This window comes from Mustelus asterias, chromosome 17, assembly GCF_964213995.1.
Source record: "Mustelus asterias chromosome 17, sMusAst1.hap1.1, whole genome shotgun sequence".
In the NCBI taxonomy this organism is placed as follows: domain Eukaryota; kingdom Metazoa; phylum Chordata; class Chondrichthyes; order Carcharhiniformes; family Triakidae; genus Mustelus; species Mustelus asterias.
This window is the reverse complement of record NC_135817.1, coordinates 73,355,326-73,372,044: the sequence shown is the minus strand read 5'-3', so window position 1 is coordinate 73,372,044 and position 16,719 is coordinate 73,355,326. Positions and strand designations below refer to the sequence as shown.

General features: G+C 43.9%; 1 protein-coding gene across 1 annotated transcript in view; it reads right to left on the bottom strand.

Annotated features, from left to right (window-relative positions):
* lrrc58b (leucine rich repeat containing 58b) overlaps positions 1-16,719 on the bottom strand; it is a 63,497-nt gene that overhangs the window by 5,604 nt on the left and 41,174 nt on the right. The window contains exons 2-3 of the mRNA XM_078232975.1: positions 12,910-13,038; positions 1,841-2,118 (exon numbers count right to left, since the gene is read on the bottom strand). Coding sequence (XP_078089101.1) covers positions 1,841-2,118; positions 12,910-13,038 — 407 coding nt within the window. The remainder of the gene's footprint in view (positions 1-1,840; positions 2,119-12,909; positions 13,039-16,719) is intronic.

The following is a 16,719-nucleotide window of genomic DNA, read 5'->3' as shown; positions in this document are numbered from 1 at the left end:
GAACTACTCACCATCCTGACTTGGAAATATATCTGTTCCTTCACTGCCACTGGGTCAAAATCCTGGAACTCCCTGTCTAACAGCACTGTGAGTGCACCTATACCACATGGGCTGCTGTGGTTCAAGAAGGCAGCTCACCACCACCTTCTCAAGAGCAATTAAAGATGGGCAATACACGCTAGCCCAGTCAGCGATGTCCACATGTTATACAATCATGGAATCATAGAATCCTACAGTGCAGACGGAGGCCATTCGGCCCATCGAGTCAGCACTGACCACAATCCCACCCAGACCCTATCCCCATAACCCCATGCATTTACCCAACTAGTCCCCCTGACACTAAGGGGCAATTTAGCATGGCCAATCCACCTAACCTGCACATCTTTGGACTGTGGGAGAAAATCAGAGCACCCGGAGGAAACCCACGCAGACACGGGGAGAACGTGCAAACTCCACACAGACAGTGACCCAAGCTGGGAATTGAACCCGAGTCCCTGGCGTTGTGAGGCAGCAGCGCTAACTACTGTGCCAAGGTGCCATCTGTGTCCAATGAACGGATAAAAGATGATGCACTTGATATGCATTGGAATTGCTGAAACCGAAGCGGTTGCGATCCAGGTCCCGACAGCTCTTTTTTTTTCAGCATGCAGAGGCAAGATGGGCTGAATTATGAGGCTTGTCAAGAAGATGGTAAAGGAAATCTATACTACATCTAAATAATGCTCTCTGTGCTGGAGTATTGTGAACAGAGAGTTCATAATGTTTCCATTTGTACGATGGCCATTCTCATCCAAAGATAAACCACCGCACAAACCAGCCTCCCATCCATTGACTCTGTCTACACTTCCCGCTGCCTCGGAAAAGCAGCCTGCATAATTAAGGACCCCACACACCCCGGACATTCTCTCTTCCACCTTCTTCCGTCAGGAAAAAGATACAAAAGCCTGAGGTCACGTATCAACCAATTCAACAACAGCTTCTTCCCTGCTGCTGTCAGACTTTTGAATGGACCTACCTTGCATTAAGTTGATCTTTCTCTACACCCTAGCTATGACTGTAACACTACATTCTGCACTCTCTCGTTTCCTTCTCTATGAACAGTATGCTTTGTCTGTACAGCGTGCAAAAAACAATACTTTTCACTGTATGCTAATACATGTGACAATAATAAATCAAATCAAATACAGAAAGATTTTAGATTTGAATGAATTCAACATGTGACTCCTTCTGTCATTCCCTAGGCTATCTGAACCTACAGCATTCAGCAGTTTCACAGAAAAAGAGTAGGCCACTCAGCTCCCCAAACCTGTTCCAACACCAAATTAGATCATGGCTGATTGGTGTCTTCGCTCCATCGACCTGGCTTGGTTCCATAAACCTTAATAGCCTTGTTTCAAAAAAATCTACCAATCTCAAAGAAGACCTGGCCTCAATGATTTCTTTAGCTGAGGTAAGAGGACATTTGAGGTGGGGTGGCACGGTGGCACAGTGGTTGGCACTGCTGCCTCACAACGCCAGGGACTCGGGTTCGATTCCCACCTTGGGTCACTGTCTGTGTGGAGTTTGCATGTTCTCCCTGTGTCTGCCTGGGTTTCCTCCGGGTGCTCCGGTTTCCTCCCACAGTCCGAAAGACGTGCTGGTTAGGGCGCCTGAGTGTGGCGACTAGGGGAATTCCACAGTAACTTCATTGCAATGTTAATGTAAGCCTTACTTGTGACTACTAAATAAACTTTACTTTTTACTTTTACTCCCACTATCTACCTTGTGAAGAAGTGTTTGCAGGGAACAGATTGTGGGTTAAAGGATTCAAGAAAAGCCTGAAGAAGGGCCGCTTTCTTACCTGCGCACTTGGGATTTGGGCATTTGCTGGCCGAATCCAAGTAGCTGACCAAGTTCCCGGGCATGTCTTTCAGTGTGTAGCACAAGTTACGGGATTTCACCATCCGGCCAGCCAGCTCGAGTAACGACGGTGGGTTGTAGACGAGATCTTTTACAAATCGCACAACCAGTGGATTGCCCCGTAGACTGAGTTCCTGTAGGTGGACCAGGTTGAGGATCTCTCGAGGAAGGTAGGTGAGGAGGTTATTATGAAGACTGAGTGACCGCAGTGAATTCAGCCTGAAACAGAGAGAAATAAACAGTGCAGCGAGTGGTTTACAGAGACGAGTGGTTAAAAAGCTATCCGCGCAGAGTAAACCGAAGCAAAAATATTTTCTGCAGTTATTCGATGAAAATGGGGCCAGTTTGCTCAGTTGGCCAGATGGCTGGCACGGCATTCAGAATAATCCCAACAACGTGACTTCAATTCCTATTCCAGCTGAGGTAGACTTGAAACCTGCCTCCTCAACCTGCCTGAGTGTGGCAGGCAATACATAGAAACATACATAGAAATTAGAAACAGGAATAGGCCATTCGGTCCTTTGAGCCTTGAAGATGGGAATGGGTCAATGAACTCTGTGATACTTAGAGATTGTGTGAGAAGCAGTGTAGAGCTCATGTTTTCATTAGAGCTCGGTGTGTCTGTGGAATTTGTTTTCGTGCATCCAAACCAGATAAGAGAAACAGCTGTCCTTGCTGCGGTATGATTTTCCCAGCTAGTATAAGCTAAGCAGAATCGGCTAGACTCCATTTTATGTTATATTATGTACCTTTGTTTAACATGGTGGAACTTACATGTATACCTTCTGTGATCATATACTAATAGATTCATATATATTCATTATATACTATTCATCCGTACCGATATAAAAAGTGTTATATAGGCCGCTGTACGTCAGTTAACTTGTTTGTGCAAACTTATAATCTAAACAACCCACAGGAGTCCACATAGAGGCGACAAACAGACAGCCTTGAGATGGCCACGGTTACATGGACTACGCGAAGGATGGAATCGTTGAGGCAGCAATAATCGTGGGAAGATGCAGACGTGACCAGGGGCGAAAATATATGTATAAATATTGCTCTTGACCTGTACTCAGTAAGACGTCTGAGACCGTGTTAGGGATCGGACTTATTCCACAATTGCGAAAATAAACCAATGTGCTTTGACTCACGACTAGTCTCAGAGGTATTATTTTACCGACAACAATTGGTGCCGAAACCCAGGATCTGTTTACGGGTCCAGTCGGATGGCCACGACCGGGACACTGGAATAGATTACCGAACTTAATAGAGTGGGTCAAAATACAGTGGGTGATCATCTGTGACGAGAGGGTGTCTGAACTAATGAAAGGCATCTTGAACTGAGCACTTACAGACAAGGAGGCAATTGACTCTAACACCCAGCCTTAGACCGGCTGTTAAGAGGGGAAATCCCCCACGCGATGGTCAGGAAATTGAAATGGGTGTAGAGTCTGGAAAAAGGTTGCCTGAGGTGTGGTGTTCAGACGTGAGTGAGTTGACGGAAAAGCCTTCATGTAAAAGCCGGCTTAATAAAAATATTGTACAAGTGATGGTACGGGGGGATCTGATCACCTCTGACAGGTATCACCGATCTCGGACAACAGCAACCTAGGAGGGGGAGAGCAGGAAAGGAGAATAGAAGACTCCAGGTGGTGAGTATAAATTTATCGGTGTTATGGTGGGACAAGGACAGTGGGGGCCCCCGGGGTCCCTGATAAACAGATATATGACTAAGAGGGACAAACTCATTAAACAGATGAACAAAGGGGGGTGGGATTTACACCACCCACTCGACCAACAACAAAAATGGTTGAAAAAGGAAAAGGAAGACAGAACTAAGAAAATTGGAGTTCTCTTAGTTCACCAATTGGCCGGAATAGTTGAACAGCTCTCATTCTTGCGTAAGAAATGGGCTGATGACAAAGCGAAAAGAGAATTAGAAAAGAGAAATCAATGTTTAGAGGACCCCGGCTGGGGATCCTTGCCTCCCTATGAGCCGGCCATACAACCCACGGCACCAGTGGGAGACCCCGATGAGGAAGAGGTCCATGATCTCGCTCCCATAACTCGGGTCGGGACATGACAGAGTCCAACTGCCCGATACAAACCCTTCACCCCAGGAGAAAGACAACAAGTTTTGGCATCCCTGGGAAGACTCCATTTACGTTTGCAGGATATACACCAGTTGGTACGGGCTGCTTGCCCACAGGATAAGTGGAGACTGAGTGACGGAGCGGGTAACGCGCCAACCAATTGGTCCAGAATTACCCATATTAAACAACAAACTAATTTGGGGAGCGACTCTTTAGAGTATACCAAGAATGTTCAGGGATGCCTGAAACTGCCCGAACAGATAGAGCCTTTTTTACAAGCATTTAAAGACGGGCTGTCGCCAGCTCACCAAAAAATCCTTAAAATGGGAGGTCTCAATACCCAGAGCTCTGATGAATTAGCAGAATGGGCATCTGGAATTAGAGGCGGACCAGATGAGAAACCATACCCATGAATAAACCAGGAAAATGTTACTGCAAACAGTGGAGGAGCTAAACCAAAGGGTGCACGCTATAATTGTGGGAAACTGGGTCACTTTCCCAGAGACTGTGGGGCTCCAAAGGGAGGTCAAAGGAAGGCCCCTACCTGCCAGTTTTGCAATAAGGGGGGCCATGCAGAGGGGCAATAAGGGGCCCCCGCGAGTTAGGGTAAGAAGGAGGGTAGAATCTACATGTCTGCACTAGTTGGGGAGCCTCCATATCTATCACTGACCTACCCTTACCCATAGCGAATAAAATGATCTATGTAAAAGGAATTAACGGACAGAAGACCCCTGCCTACTGAAAAGAAACAAGACAAAGAAGATAGGAGTATTGTTAATACATCAGTTAGCTGGACTAATTGAGCAAGATAAAGAAAAAATTGAAGAGTTAGAATCCAGAGTAAGGGAACTGGAGAAACAAAACCACGTGTTAGAAGACAAGCAATGGAGAGGGGAGACTGTTCCTCTACCTCCTAATGAGTCCACACAACAGGGACCAACCACTCCTCCAGAGGAGTGGGAAGCGCTAGAACACAACGTAGCGCCAGTAACCCGAAGGGGAACAGATGCGCAGCCAAAAGCAAATTATAAACCCTTCACCCACTTTAAAACAGAGATTCAGAGGGAATGCTCCCACTTATTGGAGCAGAATTACCACAACAAAACAGTTAAGAGGGGGAAGAATGCACGCAGAAGAGGGATCAATGTATGTGATAATGAGGGAAACCCTAAGACTTGGGTAAGGTTGAAGTGGGAATGTGAGAAGTATGAGAAGGATAAGAGAGATAGAGTAGAACAAGAGAGACTGCAAAGGAAAGACGAGACCGAGAAAAAAAGGATTAGTACGGCAAGCCGAACAAAGGAAAGATAAAAAACCGGAGGCATCTGGCTTGCCAATGTTGTTCCAAAATACCGATATGGATGAACAGGAGGAGGATTGGTGGAATTGACCCAGTGTAGATAATCACCAGAAATCTAAGGTAGCCGTCATTGCCCCGATGAATATAACAGACACCAGCGCCAGGGCCGCTGCAAAGACAGAAGGGACTCAAATCAGGTTAAATTGGTTAGTTTGAAGCGTGATAGACCAAAGAGGGGAGTAAAGGGTTAAAAGAAAACAAGCAGGCTGTGTATGGCACAGAGAGAGAGAGAGAGAGAGAGGATGTAATTGTGTGATCGAGAGCTTCATGTGGTGGAACAGGATATAGCAGATCAAAGTGAATTGCTTCTCTGTGTGCGAGTTTAATAAATTACTTATTTTCTTCTCTCAACTAACTCTTTTATAATTTCAACTTGTTCGTTACAAACTGTTAGAGATTAAAGTGATAAGATTTCTTGAATTTACTTCTGTTTTGAGTTTAATTACAGTTTGGAAGACAGAAGAATAAAATCGACTGTTAATCAACGTTCTGTATTCTCTTTAAATGTTTTACTTTCATCCCAGTTTAAGATGTTAAGATTGAATGAATATTGGAAGCTTCCATGTGTGTCCACATTTAACAAAGTGGATGTTTTGTTGTTGTTTGCTTTAATGTTAAGAAAGGAGTTAAACCTTGGAAGGACCATGTGCTCTTTCCTTTGTCTTGAAGTTGAAATTATAAAAGAGTTAGTTGAGAGAAGAAAATAAGTAATTTTGTGGAGAAGTAGAAAAGCAGGATCAAAAGAATGAGGTGAATACACTGTCTATGAGTCAGTTTAAAGTATATCAGATTAGTGAAATGAATCGTAGTTCTGATGACTCCAAGTTCCAGCAGGAGATTAATCAGTTAAAACCTCAGTTGTCAATGCAGATAAGGATGTTGTCATTAAGTATTTTTAATCTGTATTTGTTGCCAAACATTACTAAACTTTGTAACGTCATGAATTGTTGGAACTTATGTTGCCATCAGTCCTTTTACTAGTTCTAGGAATTTGGAAATTCAAGGCTTGTATTATGCTGTTTCGTTAACATGCAACAAATTACATCGTCTAACATTGATGATAGTTCTGATTAGCCCATCCAAAGGAAAACCTGACTACAGTACTACTTCTGGAGACCAACACCAATGCAAATTGCCCAGTTAGAATGCAGTATTAAGGTCCACAGAATAAAGTGATTTCGAACGTCTGATAGTTTAGTATTCTGTAACTGGTTAAAATTATGTACTGCCGTTGGAATTTCATGTGCCATCTATTGTTCAAGGTTGTCTAAATATAAAAACACTGCAAAGCTTAAAGCCTAGCCAGTTAAGAATCAAACCAAAGCGTTTCTAATCAATTAACTATTGTTATTGTAATATGTATTGTACCTACTTTGATTTTGATTTGGCGCCTGTTATTTTCCTAGAGTGCGGAGGTTTTGATCTGGAACTCAGTTTAAAAATAGAAACGGCTTAAATTAAAAGGGTTTGGATATCACAGTTATGACATGTAAAGTGGCATAATACAACTGCCACTCTATTATTATACAGTATAAGCACTGCCATATAGACCCGAGAATAAAATCAAATCCTGAAAAGCCTTAACCAGTTTTATAATATATATTGTGTATTGATAAAAACATAATTCTGTAGGAGAAAAGGCTATTTATTCCAAGCTAAATGTTGGTGTTTTAGTGGTACTTTGTGAAGTACTATAATGCTTACGCGCAACCAAATGATCAAATTAGATATAATGTAAGGATACATCATATAAAACTCAGAGCTGTATGGCATGTGATTTTAATGGGGAAAGCGATGTCTTTTGATAGGATTATATACAAATGAATGGATGTCCAGCTGCAGCCAGTGCAAAGTGTTATCTGATTCACACTAAGCTTTCTATGGAAGGGGGACATGTAATTAAATGTATAATGCACTGGCTAAAGCCATACAGACATCGGGAAAAATGTGGACAAAGGTATTGCCCACCATACTAATGAGATTAAGGGCGACCACAAACCGGACAACCGGATTAACCCCTTATGAACTAATGACAGGACGGGTGAAGTCAATTACCCGAAAGCATCATGACAGGTGGGACCGATGTAGGTCCACTAAAAGATAAAATCGGGAGATATGTTTTGGAACTAAGCACCCAACTAAAAGTGATTGGTAAAAGACAATCAGGAAATAAGAGACGCGGAGAGAGCTTGAAATGCTCCCTGACGTCCCAACAGCGGGACGTCCGAGTGAAAACACTACCTGACAAACCAGGGTTTGCACCAAAATGGAATGGACCGTATGAAGCTATAATTAGTGGAGACACCTGTGCCTGTATAGACATAAGAGGGAAAGGTATATGGAAACATTAAACTCAGTTGAAAAAATATGCTGGAACTACTTGGAAAAATATGTGATATAAACCCATTGCAGGTGTGTACAGACAACGACTGACCTCCAAGCAAGCTGAACGGGTTCACGGGAAGTTGCGCACGGTTGGTATAGCCTTTGGACCATTGTATAATGGTCGCGCGGGTTATTAATAAGTGATAAGATGCTTTTCATGCTGCTTCTCACGACCCTGGCCCTGTTAGCCATAGTGGGAAAGTATTGATGGAATTATGAGGATTTAGGGGTAAAGCACAGTGATCATCTCTGTAATGATGACTCTGTCTATTGTATGAACACCTTTGTGTATATGTCTTATCTGTATGCATCACAATCGAATCTGAGCAAGTGCTGGGTCTGTTCACACATTCCCACGCATGGAGGAAAGGGAGGAATTCCTTTATTCCCTATCCCTTTATCAGCTCCGGAAATGATAGAATGGATTTTAAATCAGAATGGAACCCAGGAAGGGACAAGGAAACTGACATTTAAAACCCCATCGGGTACCACCATGAAGGGTACGTTTAATATCAGCAACAGTGATGTTGTTTTAGGGCTTAGGGGTGGAGGGTGGTGCACTTTATCAACCTTTAAGAAACATTACCAACCCAGCTACAACAGATCAGATTCCCCACCCTACTTCATTGTGAAAAATCAACAAAGGGGATCTATCTGCCTGAGAAGAAATGGAACCATACCTGTTGGCCGTAGCTACTGTATACAGCAGATTAACGTCACTAATGACGCTTGGGCCATGGTACAGGTCACAATCCAGTGCCCCACGCCACCGTCCCGGTTAGCCTCTCCGCCGCTTATGTAAGCGCGATGACTGCATATAATGGTACCTATTTTGTCTGTGGAAACAATGCCTATCCGTGGCTTCCCTGGAATTGGGCAGGATCGTGTTATTTGGCATATGTGGTGCCCTATATTCACCATTACGCTGACTTACGGGACCACCCCGAGATACACCTGCTTAGGTCTAAAAAGCGAGCCATTAGTGAGACAGAACGGTTCTTCATGATAGCCTACCCACTTTATGGGACGGCAAAGGCAGCACAAGAACTTATACGGAAGGCCTCGACCCTAGAGAGAATTGCAAATGAGACGAAGGATGGGTTCGAGGAGGTGAGCACGGCCGTCTCTGAAATATCAGCAGCGGTCATAGCTATTGGACTGTGGCGTTCCAGAACCGATTGGCACTCGATTATGTGCTAGCCTCCCAAGGAGGAACATGTGCCATAGTTGGCTCCGAATGCTGTACGTATATTCCCGATGCTTCGGAGAATATAACTCGCTTAGCAGATCATATTAAACACGTGGCGAAAACAATACAGGATGAGGGAAACCAATATCACAATTATAACCCTCCGGGCTGGCTGGAGCAATGGTTTGGGTCGTGGGGTGCAGACCTGATGCATGGGTTGATTGTATTAATTGTAATTGTAATTACGTGCTGTGTTTGTATGGCATTATTGAACGCCTGTTGCAAAACAGTAACAGCGCGGATTATGCCGGGTGCAAGCGAACAGGCAGATGGGGCAGACCTCTTGACAAAGGAGCTAGGCCCATTCGCCGATAACATGTGGTTCTGAATTGGTCATGGGGCCATGTTTGGACCTGGCTCGACCAACAGGGGGGAGTGAAGACGGGAATGGGTCAATGAACTCTGTAAGACTTAGAGTGAACTCTGTGATACTTAGAGATTGTGTGAGAAGCAGTGTAGAGCTCATGTTTTCATTAGAGCTCGGTGTGTTCATGTCTGTGGAACTTGTTTTCGTGCATCCAAACCAGATAAGAGAAACAGCTGTCCTTGCTGCGGTATGATTTTCCCAGCTAGTATAAGCTAAGCAGAATCGGCTAGACTCCATTTTATGTTATATTATGTACCTTTGTTTAACATGGTGGAACTTACTTGTATATCTTCTGTGATCATATACTAATAGATTCGTATATATTCATTATATACTATTCATCCTCACCAATATGAAGTGTTATATAGGCCCCTGCACGTCAGTTAACTTGTTTGTGCAAACTTACAATCTAAATAACCCACAGGAGTCCACATAGAGGCGACAGACAGACAGCCTTGAGATGGCCACGGTTACATGGACTACGCGAAGGATGGAATCGTTGAGGCAGCAATAATCGTGGGAAGATGCGGACGTGACCAGGGGCGAAAATATATGTATAAATATTGCTCTTGACCTGTATTCAGTAAGAAGTCTGAGACCATGTTAGGGATCGGACTTCTTCCACAATTGTGAAAATAAACCACTGTGCTTTGACTCACGACTAGTCTCAGAGGTATTATTTTACCTACAACAAGCCCGCTCCGCCATTCATTATCATGGCTGATCATCAAATTCAATACCCTGATCCTGTCTCCTCCTCCCCCCACTCCCCTCTCATATTCCTTGATCATTTTAGCCCCAAGAGCTACATCTAATTCCTTCCTGAAATCACACAACTACTTTCTGTGGTAGTGAATGCCACGCATTCACCACTTTCTGGGTGAAGAAATTTCTCCTCACCTCAGTCCTAAAAGGTTATCCCTGATCCTCAAACTATGACCCCCTCGTTCTGGACTCCCCCACCATTGGGAACATTCTTTCTGAATCTAGCCTGTCCAACCCTGTTAGAATTTTATAACCTTCTACAAGATCCCCCCCTCACTCTTCTAAACTCCAATGAATATAATCCTAACCAATTTAGTCTCTCATCAAATGACAGACCCGTCATCCCAGGAATCAGTTTGGTAAACCTTTGCTGCACTCCCTCTCTAGCAAGGACATCCTTCCTCAGATAAGGACATCAAAACTGCATTTAAAACTTCAAGTGTAGCCTCACCAATGTCCAATACAATTGCAGTAAAACATCTCTATCCCTGTACTCAAATCCTCTCGCTATGAAGGCCAACATACCATTTGCCTTCTTTACTGCCTGCTGTACCCGCGCGCTTACTTTCAGCGACTGATGCATGAAGGCATCAAGGTCTCACTGCGTATCCACCTCTCTCAATTTACACCCATACAAATAATAATCTGCCTTCTTATTTTTGCTACCGAAATGGATAACCTCAGATTTATCCACATTATACTGCATCTGCCATGCTGATATCCACACACTCAGCCTGTCCAAATCACACTGAAGCACCTCTGCATCCTCATCACAGCTCACCCTCCCACCCAACTTTATATCATCTGCAAATTTGGAAATAATGCATTCAGTTCCCTCTTCCAAATCATTAATATAATAATGTGAACAGTTGGGGTCCTCGCACAGATCCCTGCGGTACCCCAACAGTCACTGCCTGCCAATTGGAAAAAGACTCATTTATTCCAACTCTTTGCTTCCTGTTTGTCTATCTATCCATCTCAAGGCACTATCCACAGGTCCATGCGCTTTAACTTTAGTAATCTGCTATTTGAGACCTTCTGAAAGTCGAAATAAATATCCTCTTTAGTCACAGGAGAGGTCCTAGGGGACTGGAGAATAGCCAATGCTGTTCCTAAGAAGGGTAATAGGGGTTAATTCGGAAAATTACAGGCCAGTGAGCCTCATGTCAGTGGTAGGGAAATTATTGGAGAAGATTCTTAGGGACAGGATTTATTTACATTTGAAAAAACATGAACTCATTAGTGATATGCAGCATGGCTTTGTGCGGGAAAGGTCGTATCTCACAAATTTGATTGCATTTTTTGAGGAAGTAACAAAGATGATTGAAGGCAGGAAAATGGATGTTGTTGACATGGACTTTAGCAAGACCTATGACAAGGTTCCTCATGACAAGCTGATACAGAAGGTGAAGTCACATAGGATCTACTCTGAGCTGGTAAGATGGATACAGAACTGGCTTGGTCATAGAAGACAGAGTAGCGGTGGAAAGGTATTTTTCTGACTGGAGATCTGTGATCAGTGCTGTTCCGCAGGGATCTGTGCTGGGATCCTTGTTGTTTGTAATATATATATATTATATATATATAAATCCCCAAGGATTCTTTCACAACTAGGGTGCCAACTAATCCTTTCTCATTGCACAATACCCAGTCCAATGTGGCCTGTTCCCTTGTTGGTTCCTCAACACATTGCTCCAGAAAACCATCCCGCACTCCAGAAATTCCTCCTCTATTGCACTGTGACTAATTTGACTCCCCCAACCTAAATGCAGATTAAAGTCATCCATAATCACAGATGTTCCTTTAACACATGCACCTCTGATTTCCTGTCTAATACTTTTCCCAACATTACCACTACAGTTTGGTGGTTTTTAAACCAACTCCATGAATGTTTTTTGTCCCTTGGTGTTTAACTCGATCCATACAGATTCCATATTGTCTGTGCTAATATCTTTCCTCAATATCATATCAATATCTTCTTGAACCAACAATGCAACTCCACCACCTTGTCCTTTCTGTCTGACCTTCTTAAACACTGAAATATCATAGAAATCATAGAAACCCTACAGTGCAGAAGGAGGCCATTCGGCCCATCGAGTCTGCACCGACCACAATCCCACCCAGGCCCTACCCCCACAATGAATACCCCTCAATGTTTAGCCCCCATCTTTGGTCATATTGGAGCCACGTCTCCGTAATCCCAACTATATCGTATCCCTTTACATCCATCTGCACAACTAATTCACCCAATTTATTTTGAATGCTTCGAGCGTTCGGGTACAAAATCTTAAAAAGCTGGTCCTTTTAACGTTCCTTGTCCTGTTCCTATTTTTAAACTCTGTCCTTATCTGATTCTGGTCCTTGATTTCTCGGCCTATCGCTTTTCTTATTCTCCTTGCTGCCTTTTTCTCTGCTTCTTGATTCCTGTTGCTCCGAATCCTTACGTAGGTTCCCATGCCTCTGCCATATTAGTTCAAACCCTCCCCAACCACTCTGGCAAGTAACCCTCCTCCCCCAGGACATCAGTCCTAGTCCTGCCCAGGCGTAACCCATCCAGTTTGTACAGGACCCATCTCCCTCCCCGAACTCGTCCCAATGCCCCAATGCAATGGTAAACCACCACTGACAAAAACTGCCATGTACATGGCTCACAAATGAAGCACCAGCAGAGAATGAGCCACGGACCTGACTTCAGGCAGAACACACATGAAACACACAAACTACACGCATCCTGCCCAGCTAAAGCAGCAATGTTTGTATTTTTTAAATGGGGCCTCTGGTAACTTACTGTGCAAGCTGTGGTGGGAGACCCTGGATTCGATTGTCACATAGTCCCAGATAGCTGAGGTACGGCAGGTTAGCGAGTTCCGGAGGGATCGAGATGATTCCATTCCCACCTAGATACAGCAGCTCTAAACTGCGGAGGGGCAGAAAGAGACACGGTTAACAATTAGTACAGCTATATACACAAGTTTCTAATTTGCATTAAGCACGGGAGAATTACAATAGGATCACAGGGGAGACTCTCGCTAAATTTTACTGTTTTACCACCTGTCCAAGAATGCTCCCCCTCTCCCCCCCGCGATAAATTAAAAACAATTGAAATGGAATTGTACAAATGTTCCGAGACGCACCTGCTCCTTGGTAGTGTGCTGGTTGGGGAGTCATTGCATTTTTTGATGGTGTACTATTTAGCAAAGAATACTACACCTGGAGGGCAGTCCAGCACTTATTTCCTGGCAGAAATGTTGAGTGAATTATTTAAAGCTCGGCCTAGCCCGAGGTAACACTGCTGAACTACATGAGAATGGAGTGATTAATACCTGTCCAACGTGGTAAGCTGATGCAATGTAGTAAGCACAAAGAACAGCACTGAGCATTCTTGTGCATCTTTTTTAAAAAAATGAATGTGCCTTCATCCAAGATGGCGCCGGAGTGAAGTGACTTCTTGCAAGCCGTGCCCAGCATACCTTCTAATTCTATCTTTTACTCTCGTTCTACGCTTCTAAAACTTCACTCTAACTCTTTTAGACTCTCCAATAATACTTTAATTCATGAAGTTGATCTTTCTCCCAGCCTCCCGTCTACACTTGACTGTCTACACTTCCCGCTGCCTCGGAAAAGCAGCCAGCATAATTAAGGACCCCACGCACCCCGGAAATTCTCTCTTCCACCTTCTTCCGTCGAGAAAAAGATACAAAAGTCTGAGGTCACGTACCGACCGACTCAAGAACAGCTTCTTCCCTGCTGCCATCAGATTTTTGAATGGACCTACCTCGCACCAAGTTGATCTTTCTCTACACCCTAGCTATGACTGTAACACTACATCCTGCACTCTCTTTCCTTCTTTATGAACAGTATGCTTTGTCTTGTGTAGCGCGCAAGAAACAATACTTTTCACTGTATACTAATACATGTGACAATAATAAATCAAATTCTCCTCACTTTTACAGAAATGAAGAACTGATAGCAAATGGAAACTACTTTCTCCCTGTCAGCTGGAAGATTCTCAAATGGAGGGAGAATTTGGGTGATTTTCAATTAAACCTTCGGTGGGTTTACGCCTTACAACGCAAAACTGGCCCGACCTAAACAATGACAGACAAGAGGTGCATTGTAGCAACTCACCAAAACTCCCCCCATAGCACCAAGCAAAACTCAGCCACCTTCCCCCTAGAAGTAAAAGGGCAGCAGGCACATGGGAACAACTCCACTTGCAAGTTTGCCTCCAAGTCACCAAGATGACTTGGAACTGGCATCACTGTTCGTTCATTGTCACTGGGTCAAAATCCTGAAACTCCCTTCCTAACAGCATTGCGGGTGCACCAATGCATGGCCTGCAGCGGTTCAAAAAGGTGGCCCACCGCCACCACCTTCCCAAAGGCAATTAGGGATGGGCAATAAATTCTGGCTAAGCCAGCGACAGACAAGAACCAATGTAAAAGTTAAAGTTTATTTATTCGTCACAAGTAGGCTTACATTCACACTGCGATGAAGTTACTGTGAAAATCCCCAGTCGCCACACTCCGGTGCCTGTTCGGGTACACTGAGGGCGAATTTAGCATGGTCAATGCATCTAACCGGCAGGTCTTTCAGACTGTGGGAGGGAACCGGAGCACCCGGAGGAAACCCACGCAGACACGGGGAGAACGTGCAAACTCCACACAGACAGTGACCCAAGCCGGGAATCGAACCCGGGTCCCTTCTGCTGTGAGGCAGCAGTGCTAACCACTGTGCTACCGTGCCACCCTAAACAACGTGAACAAAACATCAACAATAATGGCATGTTGTCTGCCCTCGTGCCTGAGGCTGTGGAGATGATGAGAGTCACTCCACACATTTATTAACAGTTGTTAAATGAGGTGCTTCCAAGCAAGGTGGCAGTCATAGCTGCTGATAACAGCAATCTCCCGAGTCTTCAGCCTCTGTCCACTACAACCATGATTATGGATGACAGAAAACTGGGCAAAATTAAGTCCAATGCTTACTTCAAAGGTTGCTCAAATCCTTTAAGAATTTCTAATGCAACATCTGGAAAGGTCTATCCAAATGGTGGCATAGTGGACAGTGAAGAAAGTTATCTTCGATTGCAACGGAATCTTGATCAATTGGGCCAGTGGGCTGACGAATGGCAGATGGAGTTTAATTTGGACAAATGCGAGGTGATGCATTTTGGTAGATTGAACCAGGGCAGGACTTACTCAGTTAACGGTAGGGCGTTGGGGAGAGTTACAGAACAAAGAGATCCATGGGTACATGTTCATAGCTCCTCGAAAGTGGAGTCACAGGTGGACAGAGTGGTGAAGAAGGCATTCGGCATGCTTGGTTTCATCGGTCAGAACATTGAATACAGGAGTTGGGACGTCTTGTTGAAGTCGTACAAGACATTGGTAAGGCCACACTTGGAATACTGAGTGCAGTTCTGGTCACCCTATTATAGAAAGGATATTATTAAACTAGAAAGAGTGCAGAAAATATTTACTAGGATGCTACCGGGACTTGATGGTTTGAGTTATAAGGAGAGGCTGGATAGACTGGGACTATTTCCTCTGGAGCGTAGGAGGCTGAGGGGTGATCTTATAGAGGTCTATAAAATAATGAGGGGCTCAGATCAGCTAGCTAGTCAATATCTTTTCCCAAAAGTAGGGGAGTCTAAAACTAGAGGGCATCGGTTTAAGGTGAGAGGGGAGAGATACAAAAGTGTCCAGAGGGGCAATTTTTTCACACACAGGGTGGGGAGTGTCTGGAACAAGCTGCCAGAGGTAGTAGTAGAGGCGGGTACAATGTTGTTTTTTAAAAAGCATTTAGATAGTTACATGGGTATAGAGGGATATAGAGGGATATGGGCCAAATGCGGGCAATTGGGATTAGCTTAGGGGTTTTAAAAAAAAGGGGCGGCATGTACAAGTTGGGCCGAAGGGTCTGTTTCCATGCTGTAAACCTCTATGACTCTATCCTGGCATTGCTCCACAGTACTGAGATAATCTTGGCCTGACGGAATCTTTATTTATCAAATTAAATGATCACTGGGTTAAAGGTATTTAGTTGAGAGGTCACACTGAGGACATGTCATCACACGGCAATGTGCCTTAGAACAATAAAAATGATGAAACGTGTCTAATATTAGCAACCACAATGTAAACATTAACTGGTGTTAAATGTGCTAATCTGAACTTGCTGTCCTCCTGCTAATACAACTTGTTCTATTCCACAATCATCCTAGAATGTAAAGATAACCTTTGGTTTCTTTTCTACATGACTAATACTTCCTTATTGCTCCTTCTATCCCCACCTCCAGCTTGTGCAAGGAGTTCAAACCACTCGAAGACTGATTCCTTGTTTTAAAAGTCTCTATTTCATCTCTATTGCTTTCCCCTTTAACTTGGTCACCAATCCCAACTTTGATTTGATTTATTGTTGTCACATGTATTAGCATAAAGTGAAAAGTATTGTTTCTTGCGCGCTACACAGACAAAGCATACCGTTCACAGAGAAGGAAACGAGAGAGTGCAGAATGTAGTGTTACAGTCATAGCTAGGGTGTAGAGAAAGATCGACTTAATGCAAGGTAGGTCCATTCAAAAGTCTGACAGCAGCAG